At 38.1% G+C, this 18,938-nt stretch overlaps 1 protein-coding gene across 2 annotated transcripts in view; it reads right to left on the bottom strand.

Moving 5' to 3' along the window:
• The window catches only part of LOC136875062 (uncharacterized), a 54,306-nt gene extending 35,931 nt beyond the window's left edge, over positions 1 to 18,375 (bottom strand). For both annotated transcript variants that reach the window (XR_010860346.2, XM_067148797.2), the window contains exons 1-2: positions 18,213 to 18,375; positions 8,923 to 9,051 (exon numbers count right to left, since the gene is read on the bottom strand). Coding sequence is in view for 1 of the 2 variants with exons in the window: in XM_067148797.2 (XP_067004898.2) it covers positions 8,923 to 8,988 (66 nt within the window). In the remaining variant the exon portion in view is untranslated. The remainder of the gene's footprint in view (positions 1 to 8,922; positions 9,052 to 18,212) is intronic.
• Between the last annotated feature and the right edge of the window lie 563 nt (positions 18,376 to 18,938).

The following is an 18,938-nucleotide window of genomic DNA, read 5'->3' on the forward strand; positions in this document are numbered from 1 at the left end:
CTTGTGTAATATAAATGCCTACATCTTGCCTATTTCCCACATTTTGGCTGATGATGACGCAAACACAGCGTCGAAACTAGTTCCAAGTGCAAATACATGTTATAAATAAATATAACATTTTTGTATTGAAACGGTGGACTGTTTAAGTTTTTCCTAACATCCTTTCTCAGTTCAATAAAGACAAAATGAAATTCCTATGTTTAAATAAAAAAATAAAATAAAAAAAACAATACATCTCACATTTATTTATCCTTCCTCATATTCATTTAATATTCCATCATCATTTTCTTCACATACACTGACTGACAGAGCAAATGCAACACCAAGAAGGAGTGGTCAGAACTTTATGCCAATTGCAGGGTAGACTGACGTCACTGAGGTATGCTCATGATGTGAAATGCGCCGCTGTGCTGCGCATGTAGCGAATGATAAATGCGACACGGCGTTGGCGAATGGACCACTTCGTACCGTGATTTCTCAGCCGACAGTCATTGTAGAACGTGTTGTCGTGTGACACAGGACACGTGTATAGCTAAGAATGCCAGGCCGCCGTCAACGGAGGCATTTCCAGCAGACAGAAGACTTTACGAGGGGTATGGTGATCGGGCTGAGAAGGGCAGGTTGGTCGCTTCGTCAAATCGCAGCCGATACCCATTGGGATGTGTCCACGGTACAGCGCCTGTGGCGAAGATGGTTGCCGCAGGGACATGTGGCACGTGCGAGGGGTCCAGGCGCAGCCTGAGTGATGTCAGCACGCGAGGATCGGCGCATCCGCCGCCAAGCGGTGGCAGCCCTGCACGCCACGTCAACCGCCATTCTTCAGCATGTGCAAGACACCCTGGCTGTTCCAATATCGACCAGAACAATTTCCCGTCGATTGGTTGAAGGAGGCCTGCACTCCCGGCGTCCGCTCAGAAGACTACCATTGACTCCACAGCATAGACGTGCACGCCTGGCATGGTGCCGGGCTAGAGCGACTTGGATGAGGGAATGGCGGAACGTCGTGTTCTCCGATGAGTCACGCTTCTGTTCTGTCAGTGATAGTCACCGCAGACCAGTGTGGCGTCGGCGTGGAGAAAGGTCAAATCTGACAGTAACTGTGGAGCGCCCTACCGCTAGACAACGCGGCATCATGGTTTGGGACGCTATTGCGTATGATTCCACGTCACCTCTAGTGCGTATTCAAGGCACGTTAAATGCCCACCGCTACGTGCAGCATGTGCTGCGGCCGGTGGCACTCCCGTACCTTCAGGGGCTGCCCAATGCTCTGTTTCAGCAGGATAATGCCCGCCCACACACTGCTCGCATCTCCCAACAGGCTCTACGAGGTGTACAGATGCTTCCGTGGCCAGCGTACTCTCCGGATCTCTCACCAATCGAACACGTGTGGGATCTCATTGGACGCCGTTTGCAAACTCTGCCCCAGCCTCGTACGGACGACCAACTGTGGCAAAGGGTTGACAGAGAATGGAGAACCATCCCTCAGGACACCATCCGCACTCTTATTGACTCTGTACCTCGACGTGTTTCTGCGTGCATCGCCGCTCGCAGTGGTCCTACATCCTACTGAGTCGATGCCGTGCGCATTGTGTAACCTGCATATCGGTTTGAAATAAACATCAATTATTCATCCGTGCTGTCTCTGTTTTTTCCCCAACTTTCATCCCTTTCGAACCACTCCTCCTTGGTGTTGCATTGTCACTGTCAGTCAGTGTATTATCATATTTCTTCTTCCAAAAAATTCTTATGTATACCTTAATTTGAGACTTGGAATCCTCTGGCTATCATTCATTCACTTGATTAATCCATTTCTTCTCAATTAATCTCATTACCGTTTTATATTACTCTCATATCCCGATATAATTCCATTCTGATTTTATATGGCACTGTTTAATCTTCATACTACAGCATATTAACCATCGCTCATTTATAACCTTAACTATTCTACCGATATGGATCTCATAATTCATATATAATAACCTCTACACATGCTTAAATATCACTGCAATGGCAAATACATATTGTTCACTTCACATTTCCTTGTCAAGGATTGGTTAGTGTTATTCAGATGACTACCAATTATCCCTGTATTCTGACACAAATATAATGTTAATTCACAAGAATCTAACATATCTGAGCTAATTCGAAGATCACAATATTTAACCATCTATTCACCATCAAATATTAATGAATAATATTACATTTTGCAAGATTTATCTAACTTACTGCGCTAAGAAATAAGACTTATTTTTTTCTGTCACCTGCACTGGGATTGAATTAGATGCTCCAGGATATCTGTGGTTCGGGCTCGGCAATTACATCTTCTCGCCGGTCATCAGGATGCTCTGGGATAAGTAAAGTTCCTTTGCTGTCACCTCAGCCCAGCCTCCTCTGAACATCTCGCCATCTTCTTAGAACGTCATGAGAGCCATGTCTTGTGCAAATATAATAGAAATAAACATATATGAAGTTAGCTGCGTCATAATATGGAACTCATAGCCTTCTAACATTCTAACTTCAATGTGAATTCTGTCGTTTTAACTCTAGTCCCAATAGCGTTTGTAGACTACCCTTGTCTCAGATATCTGTATTAAAGTTGTTATTTTATGGATTAATTGAGCTATTCCTCTGCATCCTCAAGATTTTCTTCTTGGTAATCATGTCAATGGTTAGCCCTTGCCATCTTGTTAATCCAATGTATGCACTTCTTTCTAATTTTCTTCTTGTGTCGCAGATTTATTTATGGTTTCCAAAATTATGCATTCTCCAATAAGTATATATATTCTGCCGATCTTCTTCCTTAAATGAATTTCTTTTTAAGTCTTGAAATATTGTATGTTAGGTATCACCAGATCACCAAGACTATTTCACAAGCTTGCTCTTCCAATTTTCCTTTTTTCAATAGTGATCTCCAAACAATTCTGAATGTTTTCCTTGTCTCAGTCACTGCCACATTGATCATTTTATGACAGTGAAATGGCACAATAAATTTGACAAAAATTTGGAAAGCAATTTCAAGAATGTGATTCAGGAAAAAAATCACATGTTTTATTTCCCACTTGTTAGGAATTATGATTTGCAACTTTAATTTTAACCGAGCTATATGTCCACATGCCAAAGTCATAAAGTATCAAAAGCTGAGAGAGTAATGCCAACTTTGCGACATACTGACTCCCCGCAGAGGTAGATTAAAAGAATACATGGCATGACCACTGGTGAACATTTCCTAAATTATGAAAACACAAATAAAACTAAGGTGACTAGTCGCCCTCATCCAACATAACGTACTTCGACACACACTCATTGCGTTTTAATCTCCATCTAAGACTTTGTTGAACTCCCAGTAGAAACTCGAGGACACCTATTTTGGCTTTAACTTATTATTAAAGGAAATTTGGGTACTTGCCTCTATACACATATGCAGTTTCAGGCGTGATTAATTCTGTGATGTGAACGATTCCACTAGTCAATTAACTATTAAGTGAATTTTTGTTTCTGACTCTCATTTTCTTTGCAATAGAATGAGATTTAACTTGTGATTAATTTTACTTTATACTTCAATCAATAACAAAAAAAAGATATTTAGAAGTACTGTTAAACAGTTTTTTAGTGATTGACTGATAGCAATGTAAAATCTAATATGATTATTTACTTTATTATAAGCTTATGTAAGTTGACATATTTTAACCTCCGCAAATAAGAGTGTGGTGTTATTATCTTAATTATGTGAAATTGTTAGAAGCTTATACCCTAATTATATGGTTATTGATTGTCACTAATGAGAACATTGGTTCTTAGGGAACTATTATAAGTCACTAGGTTCGGGGCCCTGACCAAACTTTAGGTTATGTTTATTATGGCTAAAGATGCTTACGACAGTTGAGCGAAACATGTCCCAACTTACAACACCAATTGTAATGACTGTATCCTAAATATAAGGATTGATCAGTATTGGAAAGGTGGTTTCTCTTATTGCTTTTTATTTACGACTATTATAATCTACATCCAATATGGTTTACAATGAGATTTATAACATGTAATAGAAGGGGTATATCCGAGCTGTCAGTGGAGAAATGCGTGGGATGACATCAATAGATGAATACATTCGAGTGGTGTCTTTAACAGTAGGAAAGATCACAATATGAAGATAAAGTTGGAATTCCAGAGGACAAATTGGGGCAAATATTTGTTTATAAGAAGGGGAGTTTGGTATATGAAAAGCTTACCAAGGGAGATTTTCAATAAATTTCCAATTTCTTTCAAATCATTTAAGAAAAGCCCAGGATAAAAACAGAGAGGGAATCTGCCACCTGGGGGAGTGCCCTAAATGCAGATCAGTAGTAACTGATTGGAAAAAAACCTGGAAACTATCTTCATAGATTACTCAAGAGCATTCGACACTGTCAATGGAAGCAAATTGGTAAGGAAAGAAGAAAAAAAACTTTGGGGAGATAAAATCATCTGGTTAGACTCATCAGTAACATTCTCCCCTTCAACAATATGGAAATCTGTGACAATATTGCCAGGTCCAGTCCTATGGATCAAACCAATGGAGTACTTAAGGGACATTCTTTATGTCCCATCCTATTGAATATGATGACAGCAGACATTATAGAGGTAATGGTTAATTAACATATAATTTAATTGACAAAGTTTTAATCCACCTACTCATTACTATACAATAATTCTAATGTCTATGTATACATTACAGTGTATTAGGGGAATAGTTTTGATCATGTGAGGGTCATCATCAGCCTAAATAAGGTACACTTTTTATATGTTGATATCCAGGAACAATATTTTGTTGTAAATTTATAAAATTAATCAAATAAGCAAAATGTGTAATGTGATAACATGTAAACTTGAACATTTCACTATCTATTGATCAGTACCACGATATCATTTTATCTTACATAACATTTCATGCATTTCACCATTTTATATACATGTTATCACATTACACATTTACCGGGCGAGTAGGCCATGCGCGTAGAGGCGCGCGGCTGTGAGCTTACATCTGGGAGTTAGTAGTTTCGAATCCCACTATCGGCAGCCCTGAAGATGGTTTTCCGTTGTTTCCCATTTTCACACCAGGCAAATGCTGGGGCTGAAACTTAATTAAGGCCACGGCCGCTTCCTTCCAACTCCTAGGCCTTTCCTGTCCCATCATCGCCGTAAAACCTATCTGTGTTGGTGCGACATAAAGCCCCTAGCAAAAAAAATATTACACATTTTGCTCATTTGATTAATTTTATCAATTTACAACAAAATATGGTTCCTGGATATCAACATATAAAAAGTGTACCTTATTTAGGCTGATGATGACCCACACAGGGTAGAAACTAGTCCCCTAATACACTGTAATGTATACATAGGCATTACAATTATTGTATAGTATAGAGTAGGTGGATTAAAATTTGTCAATTAAATTATATGTACTCTTAATTCAATACGGAACCAATAATGAAATTCACAACCTTGGTTGGCTAATTAAGTCAAATTGTTAATATACTCAGATGACATGTTTTTGGTCCCAACCAATCACAAAGAACTTCAACTAGCATTCAACAAACCAGTAAATTGGGCAAATGAGAATGAGTTACGATTACAGGAAAAGAAAACATTAACACTGATATTCAGAAGAGGGGGCAAATATGGAATCATACACTATAGACTTCGACCTCTTACATCAGTAATGAACTTCAAGTATCTGGGCATAATTCTACAAATGTTGGGGAATGTCTTCGCAATACATAAAAAAACCAAGTGAACACCACAGTAAAGGCCAGTGTTCTCTCCAGGACCTTCTTAATGGGTGCACCATCCTGGCATTCTTCCAGACAGCATGGATAACATAACCTAGATATGTACTAGTTAGATAACAGTAATACATATTTGAGTCATTGTGTGTTCCAAATTAAAATGTTATACTGTAAAACTGTTTATTTAAATGATACATCTTAATTATTAACAGCATAATTGCATCATTTACATCAAAGTTTAAACGTTTAGCTTGAAAATCATGAAGTGTCCTATGCGAACGTTGCCTAGATTAGCATGGAATCGCAAGTGAGCACTTGATTCCGCATGACACCACAAACCTGTATGGCCTAAGCTGTGGTCTTACATGATAATGATTGAGCAGTACAACAGTAAAAGTTTGAAATACTCTGTTATGTCGCCTTGTTTGTGATAACACTGAAACTGTTCAATTTTGCACTTAATGTTTACCCGTTCAGTATTATTGTTAATTTCCTGAGGGGAATATATATTGAAATTTTATCATATTCCTTTTTTACACAGTATTCCCCACCTGGCTATTCATTTCTGCCAACTGGCTGATGATCATTTCTGGGGAGAACACTGAATGAAACGAGTGATACAAGAAATATGCAAAGTCATCTATAGAGTCACCTTTAAATCTTTCTCATCTGAAAATTGCTCTACCCATTACATATTGTTTGGAAATCATAAGGGCACATCTCAGACCTGGAAAGAAGTAAATCAACTTTACATAATAGGGTTTTGTGTCCCTCGAAATACACTGTCCCTTCTAGTGTATCTGCTAGAGAGACAGCCTTACTTTGTGGAAGAACTGAGGTTGCAGCTACTTCTGCTGCCTTCGCCTGCATTCCAACATATAATTTCCAATCTAGAGAAGAAGTATGGAGCAAATTCTATGCTGGAGACACAATGATATCACATGATTGGACTCTGCAATTGTATGAACTACATCATATAGTGACCAGATTATCAGTGTACGGCTTTCATCATAATGTTTTACCACCAACTGTAAGCTCTGCCATAGGAAATGTGAAGAAATGTGGTACAAGCAGAGACAGAAGTCACAAACTCAGTTCTGAAATCATGAATTATTTATTTTTTGAAATGTTTAAATTACCCTCAGGGCTGCAATAAAATTCTCCCTCTCTGTTGTGATAAGTGAGACACTATAAAACTACACTGAGGGAAAAGCAGATTACCAGTAATATAGGCAGAGTCAGTTAAACTATCAAGGATTTTTAACATCTGTTTTCAATTTACATTATGTTACATTCAGCTAATAATGGGACATGCAGTACTCTTCCATGGTGTTTATCTTAAATGGATCCTCACAATAAATATTACCCTTCATTCCAATGAACTGTGCCTGTGTACCTGTCACAGACTTGCCAGTTCAGGGTAGGGCTCATACTGAGCCATGTTTAATAACATTTAATGCTCCGCCTAACTATGGGACGAATGTAAACGATGGAGTTGGCAACAAGGTTTGAAACGTGCTCTATTGATATAAGTCAATATGAATGAGAGCTTGGGATTGAGAGGAGGCCAGCATTTCTGCCCTTGGCAATGGACTGATCTTAAAGCAGCCCCCAGTTTCAGGTAAAAAATGCTTCCTCTTGCAAGAAATCAAACCAGGGCCCTGTAGGTAAGGTGAAGATATTTAGAGCAAAGGGCCAGCTTAGTTATATTGACAGTAAAGATAGTAAATATTGTGTAACCAAACTTTAGAATATCCCTGGGAAAAATGACATGAATACAATATTCCAATATCTAAAACAAACCTCCATTTTCAATAACAATGAACGACATCCAGCATGCCATTACCATTAATGTTAATAATAATATTATGGTGGAAGAACAAAGACCAACATGAGAAAGTGGGGTTTTGTCTGTGACTCCACTGTATGTGAATGTGGTGAAGAACAGAAAATGAGCCATCTACTTGTTTGTAACTTGTGTCCAACTACTTGCTCTCTCAAGAATGTGATGGACGCTACCAAGGAAGCATGTAAATTAGCTGCTTACTGGTCACACCACATTTAATTAATTTTCTATTTATGGAGAGCTTAAATTACATTGTTACCTGCCATCATCAGAAATGATTAATGATTATAGTACCAGATTTGTTATTGTCCTGTGTAACTGTAAGAATAATGTATGTTTCTGACATGATTAAATAAATAAAGATCCACAGAGGCAGGTAAGAACGTCCAAAACATCAACCAGACTACCACTTAGATGTACTGAGCGATGGGAAGAGAAACCAATGAAACACAAGTAGAAGTACCTTTTAAAAGTTGGAGAGTTTTTTTCTTACAATGGATAATTCAAAATAACCCCAAAAGTTCACAAATTAAAAGAGTATTAAATCAAAGGGGTTCACTTCCAATATATTTCTTTAATGCAGAGTTGCTGAACAAGCAGACGTGCCAACTTTCAAAAGTCAAACATCAGGAGACTTTTTTGTGGCATGTCTTGACATGTTATGATACATCATTGATGACACAACTTTGAAGAATATTTAACACACTTTACTGCTCAATTATGTCCTTTCTCTTATTATTTACACTGATATATTGCATGTATTTTATAAATGCAGAAATACTGCACATATCTGAGCTTTAAAACACATGACTCTCCAATGTAACTCTCTCAGGCCTCTTCATCAATTTCTGAACTTGATTTATGTTAAAGCACTGGTCTTGTTGAGTGAGTTTTAAGGATTAATTTTTCCCAGAATTCTTTTTGGGAAGATTTGATCTGAACTGAGTTTTTGTCCTTGTAAATATGTTGAAAAATAGTCTCACATTTGGCATTGCTATGTGGAAATGATAAAATAAAAAGCGTTACATTAAAGATTCTGTCATATAAGAGAACATCACCTGCTGATTGCATCTGTCTTGCCAGTTGCCCACTGTGAACATCAACTCTCTCCAGCTGCATAAAGAACAAGGAAAAAATTGGGATTTTGGAAAAACAAAGGAATACTAAATCTGTTCTAAAAATTGGGAGTCTGCAATCAGGAAAGAGGGAGAAAGGATCAAAAACAGCGAGTCTCCTGATTAAATTGGGGGAGTTAATACGGCTGAATACAAAATAAATTCCAGTCACTACAAATTAATCTGGAAGGATACTTACGAATGATGTACTTGCTTCTTCTTCAAGCCAGGTCGGTTCTTCCTTGATCTCCACTTTCTGGTCCATTTCACACAGAAACTGAAGTATTTACATCAGCATGAGTAGTGAAATACTACCAGTGACTTTCTACTGAAATACAGAACAGAAAATATATCATCGTCATTGTTAGTGACATAAGTTCATAGACTAACCTAGCAAGCATGATGATGATGATGATGATGATGATGATTGTTGTTTAACCCTTTGCAGTCGTATGGATCCAAGAAATTTCTGCAGCCTGGAGGTACGGTACAATTTCGGGGTAAAGAAGCAAGTTCATAAAATGTTAAAGTTTTCAAATTATTATTTGTTTTTATTTCTATTCAACATAAATTTGATATGAACACAGAAAAAGCATATTACTGAACCTAAAAACCTAAATATTTTCCAAAATAGGTACCTTTCCAATTAATATACAATGCACAAGGTTTGCATATTTCCATACTGTAGAAACAATTGAATGTCTCCTTTAAGTCTGTAACTTTTACTCACTATACATGTAAACAAATTATCACTAAAAGTTTGAGTTACAATGTCCTAACTTTATCAAAACGAGTACCAAAATGGAGCAATAAACTGCAGATATGACCGGTTGAGTGGCACAAGTTTTCTGTTCCTGCACACGATAAAAGTGAAATGTAATACTTCACACACGTGTAGATTTATGAAGTCTTGAAGTTCACCAAAGTATGGTACCGTACAAAACAAGTACCAAGGCATATAGTTGGCTGATTTGTGCAAGACTTGCAATAGAAGTATGTTTACATGGATCATCTTTTGAAAGGTATAAAATGGCAGGGAAGGATTCAGTTAGGTGGAAAAGTAGTTAGCAGTCTGGCCTATGCTGACTACTTGGTCTTGATGGCAGATTGTGCCCAAAGCCTGCAGTCTAATACCTTGGAACTTGAAAATAGGTGCAATGAGTATGGTATGAAAATAAGCCTTTCAAAGACTAAATTGATGTCAGTAGGTAAGAAATTTAACAGAACTGAATGTCAGATTGGTGATATAAAGCTAGAACACGTTGATAATTTCAAGTATTTAGGTTGTGTGTTCTCCCAGGATGGTAATATAGTGAGACTGAATCAAGGTGTAGTACAGCTATTGCAGTCAGCTCGCAGTTGCAATCAACAGTATTCTTTAAGAAGGAAGTCATCTCCCAGATGAAACTATCTTTATATTGGTCGTTGCTTTGCTTTATGGGAGCAAAATAGGGTGGACTCCGGATATTTTTTTCATAAGTTAGAAGTAACAGACATGAAAGACATGAAATTTCCCTTCATCCAGCAGATCACTTTAACAATCAATTCAGACTTCCAATTCTTCTTTTAGTTCTTCCTCTTCGGATGAGCTGACACATTTAAACTCATTGAAGTCAGAGGTGAGTGAGACAAGGGACTCTGGTGATAGATTGGCTGTGCTGGCAGTCTGCTCCAGCCACACTTCAAAAGCTTTGAAGATAACTTTGAAAGCAGCTATTCTGCATTTCTGGCAGTATTCCTCATGTTGTACGATATCCATATTTAGGCAGCCTAAAGTGTGTTAGATTAACCCTCCGTTACACGCGCCGCGGAGTGAGAGTCCGCACTTGATTATTCTTTGGTATCATATGCCGAAAATGCAACGCAGAACGGGCTGCCTTCTTGTAGCTTCCTTCTGCAACAATACAAAGGCCGTGACGGTGTGAGAATGTCTGAGTAATTGCCGAGCTGTTGATTAGAGACGTTTATATTGTCAACTACAGACTTGCGGAGTCTAAGTCTGCAGGCATGTATTGGTGAGTTGATAATCTTACTCACTCTTTTAGTAAGTTATCCATTCTTCCATTACCATTTATTATAAAATTATATACTTTTATTACCTACCAATGTAGTAGTGGGCTCATTTTGATATATTTTCTACTTGTGATTATTTACAGTGGGATAAACACGATATTACAAAATGAGCTATGAATAATTATTTTGTGTCCTCTTTCCAAGGAGTTGGTGCGGTTTATTCAGGAGTTATGGATCAGTTCGAGCAGTGGTTGGACAACGATGAAGTTGGTGCAAGTGATGATAGTGATTGGGATGTGGTAAATGATAGTGATCATAAATCTGAGAGCAAACAGTCCACATGTGAAGAGGACATGGCTGAAAGTGAGCAGCATGAAATGTATGTTGGAAAGAAAGGGTCGGAGTGGAATCATTGGCCTGTAATAGAAGGGTCAGAAAACCTGAACATAATATTATAAAACACTTGCCTAGAGTAGTAGGTTTTGCCATGAATACTGAGACACCAGTTGAAGCTCTGAAATATGGTTCTTTACCGACGAAATGCTACAAGAAATTGTAACATGCACAAGTTGCTATATATACCTTTGGTTCATACAAGTCAAGAAAAGACAAAGTTGTATTGGTTCTATCTACTTTCCATGAGGACCATTCTATTGATGACGATTCAGATGGATCAAAACCCTCAACGATTACCTTCTATAAAGACACGAAGTCGGGCGTTGATAAGGTGGATGAAATGAAATGCACTTACTCCACGGCAAGAACTTCACAACGTCGTGACTTTTCCGTGCGATATACATCAACTAATAGAATGTAACGATTACAAATTTATTCCAAGAAGTAAATTAATAACCAATTACTGTTAATTTACAATTAGTTTTGTTAAGTCCTGCGATTTGCAGTTGATAACTTCTAATTTATCCTAAAGGACTGAAATATTCTTGTAAATGTAGATTATGTATAAATTTATCAATATAAATAAAATCAAAATTAAGTAATTACGATGTAAGACAGATTGACAAAAGAGAGAAATAAGGAATTCTTGGAAAATATTTGAAATGAAAGGAATGGAAGCTTACAAACAGTCCGCGCGCGTGTAGTGGTGTTACAACAGAGCGCGCGTTTAACGGAGGGTTAAAATTCCTGCACATGGTAGCTGAGGTAGTTTGGTACATTAAAGATTATGTTTGCAGGGAAAAGTTAAGGAACCACAATTCCTCAATGAAGGAAACCAAAGATAAACAACACATTTTTTAAAAAACTGCACAAAGCGTGGCAATAGGTCCCAAAAATCAAATCCATATCAATATTAAACGGAGCCGATGATCAAGATGTTACAAACCTCTAAATCACAATGAATGCTTAACAACAACTCGAACACTTGAAACTGAACCTCTTTTGGGTTGGACATTTTTAACTGTGTAAATCTAAATAGGAACAATGATAATGACCGGGTAATAAATGGAAACAAATTTTTACATTAAATACCGTATTCTAAGCAATTAAACACAGATTAGTGATACACAGACTGGAAGTAATGCATATGCTGTTTCACTGGAGTAATGTACGCTACAGCTAATTTGGCATGAAACGCCTGACGTTCTGATAGTAATTATGCCTCTAATCATCGCAATGCTGACCGTCTTCGAACATACATCACACTTCTTCTTCTTCTCCTTCTTGTATGTTGTTGGGCTTAGTTTTAACTCTGTACCCAATAACCACACCGTTTGTTAATGCACTTATTTGTGTTGAAAGAATATCAGTAAGTTCTAGGTTGGTAATCCTGGGTAATGCAAGGTTTGGAAGTTGTTTTGCGTGGTTGAGGAAGAATCAGAGGAGTAGGCTTGTGCTGGTAAAGAATGATTAAATTATTAATTGGACCCTATGTTAGATTGTAATGAAAAGATAATATTCGCCGATATGTGATATCCATGATAGATATGGAATTTCTTCTATTATCGGTGAGCTGATTTGTACTGTTGTTAACATGTGTAGTTTAAAGGAATAGTCAGGTTATGTAATGTAAGTGTGAGAACGTTAGTGACAAGTGTAGGCTACTAAGGGTGACTTATATGGCGATTTTACATTCATCAAGGAAATTAGTGAGCATATTTACTAATGGTTCCGTAGGAGCATGAATAAGACAAGCGACACTAGTTGGTAGAGGAACGTTATGATTTATTAGTGCTTGAAAAAACTTTTTTCTTTGGTTAGAATAGTTACAACATTGGAATATTATGTGATGAATCGTACCACTTGCTTGCTGACAGGTGCAAATATCTGTGTCACTGATATGAAATTTATACTTATATTCGGGTGTAAGCGCATGATTGAATCGTAAACGGATTAGTGTAGTTATATGTCTTCTAGAGTAAGTGCCCATAGTGAACCAGGGGGTTCTTTGCAGTTCCGGTTGTAGTTGATAATAAGCTTTACCCTTCGTTTTTGCGGAATTTTTCCATAGAGAAGACCATTTTTGAAGTACGGTCTGTTTGATAGTAGGGGAATAATCCGTGTGTGGAATGGCGAGGTAATAGGGAAGTCCTTGTCCTTCAGCTGCAGCTTTAGCTAAACGATCAACCTGAACATTACCTGGTATGCTGCAATGACTTGGTATCCAAATTAATATTATATCATGCTGAGTTACGGAAAGGTTGTATAACAATTTACGGATGTTCCATATATACCAACTAGAAGATTCCTGCGGGGTTTTGATACTTTGAAGTACACTTAATGAATCGGTACAGATGATGGCATTGGGAATATTATATTGCCGTAAACATAAAAGAGTTTGGCGAATAGCAAATGTTTCAGCAGTGTATATGGAAGCGTTGGGTGGTAACGTAAATTGTTGCTGAAAGTTAAGCTGGGGGATGTAATAGGCAGCTCCAGTTCCCTCTGAAGTCTTAGATCCGTCTGTAAAGCAATTTGTGTATTGTTTATGCGGATTGAGAAATGCTTGGAAAGTTTTATTAACTAAAGTGGGATTATTCTTCAGATTACCCGGAAGGTGTTCGAAAGTAGTAGTTATGATGGAAGGGTGGTATGTAGATAAGTTGTATTCGTTAGAGTATGCCGGTAATGATCTTGTCTGTACAACATTATTTCTTAAGGGAAAAATGACTTCATATGCCAATAGAAGTGCCGGTATGTTGTTGACTTTCAATTTTCTACATATTTGGTACTCATTTAAAAGCTGCAATTTAGGTAATATGGGATGACGATTCAGAGCTATCTTTTTAAGTAAATATTTAGACGCTAGATATTCTCTTCGTATAGCCAAGGGTAGTTCTGCTGCTTCAACCAGTAAGGCATTGGTGGGTGTTGTCCGTAATGCACCTAATATGATTCGTAAAGCGTTGAATTGTAACGTGTCCAGTTTTTTTAGGTTGGTCTTTGACGCCGTATCGAAGAAATGGCAGCCATAATCTATCCTTGCCCGGATTGAATTCTTATATAAAAGTAGTAGTGTGGCCGGATCCGATCCCCAGTTTCTACGAGTTAAGGACTTAAGAATTTGGATTGTATTTTCAATGTTGGACTTCAGTCGGTCAAAATGTGTCTTCCAATTTAACTTATTGTCTATGAAAATTCCTAAATATTTGGTATAGGGTTGAATAGCAATATGGTGGCTAGCATATGGTAGTGCAGATTTGTCATATGTTCGTTTTTGGGTAAATATAACAGCTGCACTTTTGGAGTGTGTGATTTCTAAACCGTGGTGTTCCATCCACTCATGTATATGAGAGAGGGTTTGGGAGATGGAGTGACGACATTGGTCTACGGTATTTTGTGTGGTATAGATCAGTATGTCGTCTGCAAATTGCAATATACGTGCATGAGGAGTTACTACTCGTTCCAAATCACCTGTATAGAGAGTAAAAAGTATTCCACTTAATATATCCCCTTGCGGAATCCCGACATTGGCCTGTCGTGCACAAGTATTAAGTCTATAATTTTTCAAATTTAATGTTCGATTTAGCAAAAGGTTTTTAAATATATGAATAAGGGGTAGTGGGAAGTGTAACTTATGTAATTTTTGAAACAAAATGTGAAGATCAACATTATCGTAAGCTCCTTTGACATCGAGAAAAACCGCTATAGTAGCTTGTTTTCGGCACCGTGCTAATAAGAGGTCCGTTAAAAAAATATTTAAGGCATCTGTGGTACTTCGTCCTTTTATGAAAGCGAATTGACATTTTGGTAAATCATTATGATACTCTAATTGCCATATTAATCTGCGGAGAAGGATGCGTTGAAAGGTTTTACGTAGACAGGACCCTAATATTATACCTCTATAATTTTGAGGTTGTAAGGGATCAGTACCTGGTTTGTGTATTGGAATAATGTCAAAATTATTCCAGCCTGAAGGTATTACAGTATCTGTGAAAATTTTATTAAACCGGTTAAGAATAATGGATTTAGCCTTAGTTGGTAGAGAGCTGAGCATCTTGTAAGTTATAAAATCAGGCCCTGGGGATGTAGTTTTTTTATGTAGGGCGATTTCTAATTCCTGATATGTAATAGGATTCATCAAAGATTGATATTTATGAGAAGAGTATGAACAACTTAAGAGATAAGCAGGCTGAACAAAATCGGGTGTTAAATTACAGTAGAATTGATATAATTGGGGCGGAGATAAAGCTGTAGGTTGGGGTGTGTGCCGAGAGTTACTAAGAGAGCGAAGTTTTGCCCAGATGATCTTGCTGGATGTAGTACTGTTAATACTCTCTACGAAGGTTTTCCATGCGATTCGACGTTTATTGTTAAATAAACATCTAATTTTTGCACAGATTCGTTTATATTGCATGTAATTAGTAAAAGTAAAATGTTTTCGTAAATTTTGCAGCAGGTTTCGCCGTCGTCTAATCCAGACCTCACATTCTTGATCCCACCAACGGATTTTGAGCGTTGGATTATGATTGGTTGAGGTTTTGTAAATGATTGGATGATATATGTCGAGATACGATTTTATACAGTGTAAAAGCGAATCATATTCCGCGGATGGCGCTTTATAGGTATGACTGAACTGATCCTGAATAAATTGCGAAAAGAGATCGTAATCCATATTATTCAGATTGCGTATAGGTATCCGAGGAAGCGTGTAAGTTGAAAAAGACCTGTGGTTAGACCATGTAACGAGAATGGGGAAGTGATCACTACCATGAAGGTCCTTAATAGTTTGCCAAGATACTTTATGCGCTATGTCCGTGGGACATATAGTAAGATCTACCGCGCTCGGAGCATTTGTAGGTGCTGATAGCCGGGTAGGTGACCCATCATTAATTATGGTGAGATTGACTTGAAGAGAAGAGGTTAAGATATGAGTTCCTTTGGAGCTATTGCTCTTGCTTCCCCAAGTTACGTGATGAGCATTGAAGTCACCAAATATAATATTTTGCTTCGCACCGGTAAATTGGTTAAAAAAATTGGACCAATTATGGTAGGAACCATGTATATCGGGAGGGCAGTAAAAGTTAGAAAAGATAAAATCTTTTATTTGAATGCGCTGAAAGTAAGTGCCTGCAATAGCTTGTTCCGATGGGAGAAGATGATAGGGTATGCAATTCTTAATTACAATTGCAATTCCACCATATCCTGCACCATCTAATCGTTCAATAGTATATCCATTAATGCGAAAGTTAATGTAATTTGAAAACCATGTTTCTTGTAAGAAGATAATATCTGGTTGGAATTCGTTAATGAGTAGGATTAACTCATGTCGCTTGTTTACCACACTCCTACAATTCCATTGCAGTATCTGCATATTTAGTATCTAAAATGGGGAGGATTTTATCAAGTATCAACTTTAATAAATGTCGCCATTGGACATTTGGTCCCATTAGTTCCATCAGATTAACAAAATCGTCCTGGATCTCTTTGCGTATATCTTTAACAGGGGCTACTTTTGATGTGGAAGGGGTCATTCCCTGCTCGTTTTCGCTAGCAGGATTAGTAGAAACCGCCGGTGTACTAGTATGGGTGGTCGGAGGTTGGTGAGCTAGTGATTTTTCCGTTGGTGGGGTTCGTATTAGATTGAGATAGGTCTCTCGATCATAACCCGGGCGTGGTGGTGGACGAGGTTCCCGGTGTACATAGGTAGTGATTTTACGTTTACGCGGGTTGAAATTATCAGGTCTGCTTCCCAGAGTTTCAGCCAAGGATGGAAAATGATGTGGTAGTAAGGTAGGATTATAGTTAACGGGTTGCAGCCTATTTTTGGCTTCTTCAAAGGAAACGTTTTCTGTACACATATGCTTCTTAATGGCTGTCTGTTGTTGGTGCACAGCACATCGCGAGGATCCGACTTGATGATTCTGATCACAATGGAGGCATTTGACAAGCGTTTGTTGGCAGTCCTTCGTGACATGGTTATTGCTGCATCGGCCACAACGAGGAGTTTTCGCCCGACAATTGAGGGCTGTATGTCCGTAACGTTGGCAATGTTTGCAAATAATAGGATTAAAGATGAAGACCTGAACGTCCAAAATGACGCTAAAAATAGAAATCTGCCGAGGGAGAACGAGTTTCAAAAGTGACCTTCACAGTTCCTGTCGGAACATACTCAAATGAATCAGCGTTAGATTTCCTTCTTTTAAGGCGTTGGACACCTATAACCGGCACAGGTGAATCAATAAATTTCTTAAGTTCATCTTCAGTTAAAGTCAAATCTACTCCCCTTACTAAACCGACCCTGTAGACATTGGAGGAAGGTATATAAGCTTTCAGGTTTTTCTCACTGAGAATGGGGTGTTGCATAAAATGATTAGCATCGTCAGCTGTGAAACAAGTTAATTGGATCCGATTTTTTCCTTTTCTATGAATAGCTTTGATACCCGGAATTTTACGCTCATAAAAGAGCCTACCCAATGCCATTGGGTGTAAGTTGCCCACATTTTTGTTATCATTTGCTTCAACAAACACAAGATAGGGGCCCATATGATTGGCAGGGTATCGGGTCGCTGGTGGAATTTTACTTGTGGGTATTGGATGTGAATTAGTTTTCTGTTCATCCCCAATTGGAGGGTTATCAGATTGTTGAATGGCGGTACTAGCTTGTGTTGGGTTAGGCGTTCTATCCTCAAGAGAATCCATGGAGGCATCGTCCCCATTGTCTGAATTGAGAATAATTGAGTCAGTCATATCAACTGGACCATCTACCAATAAATTATCACCCTCTAGAAGGTTCGGACTACGATTAGTTCCTCCTCCCCCACTGGCAAATGCCATGGTGAGTAAATTACATGAAAAAACACAATAGCACTCAGAATATAGCACACGATATTTAATACTAAGTCACTCTGCTACGAAGGCAGCAACTTGCACACGCTAAGAGGAATAACACTCGTATTCGCTGGGAACAACCGCACTCAATGAGAGCTCGAACACGACTGATCATACATCACACTGCTAACTTAGTTCGAACATTTATTACACTATAGTTACCGCACGTGTATTAATTTTCAGCCGTACCTAACTACCGATGTCTTCTTCTTCTTTTTTGTTTGTTCTTGGACTCTGCGCAGCGCACTACGTCCAGTCACTGGGTACCGATGTCTTCTACGTACATTCTTCTTCGAAGGGTTACTGGGCTCCTCTTCTTCTTCTTTCTCATCTTTTTCTTCTTCTTCTTCTTCTCATTGCGACTGAGACGCAAACGTATAATGTAATACGACGTCGAAAATAATAATTCATGCCATTTAAAGGGCTTCGCTAATAGCGGTTTATCCAGTCATTAGTCCTATAAATTAACACCAAAGTATGGAGGAGACCTTAAAGCATATGAGACACAAATAGACATAGAGGAATGTAACTATACCACGACCGACTTATGCGTCGCTCTAGGCAGCTCACGAGGGATTCAGTTGTCTGTGACTATACCAAATACAGTAGAGACAATACGCCACACTTACGGATTTAGCCTTGCTAACATGGGAGACAATTCGACGGTGGCGCTCCTAGTGACTTGACCTGAAAAAATTGCGCTAAATTCAAATATCATTGGAAATGTATATACGGAAATGGATAAAAAAATTACGTCTAGAAATAAAGTGTTATTAACTTCGAAGTTGCTAAAGCAATTCTGGATAAATGAATGAAGAAGTATTTAAAAGGTTATTCAAATACTGAAATTAGACATATAAACTAGATGTGAAATGGATTGCTGTGAAATGGCTTGATTTTTCATTTATGCATTAC

The sequence above is a fragment of the Anabrus simplex genome, chromosome 5, assembly GCF_040414725.1.
Source record: "Anabrus simplex isolate iqAnaSimp1 chromosome 5, ASM4041472v1, whole genome shotgun sequence".
NCBI lineage: Eukaryota > Metazoa > Arthropoda > Insecta > Orthoptera > Tettigoniidae > Anabrus > Anabrus simplex.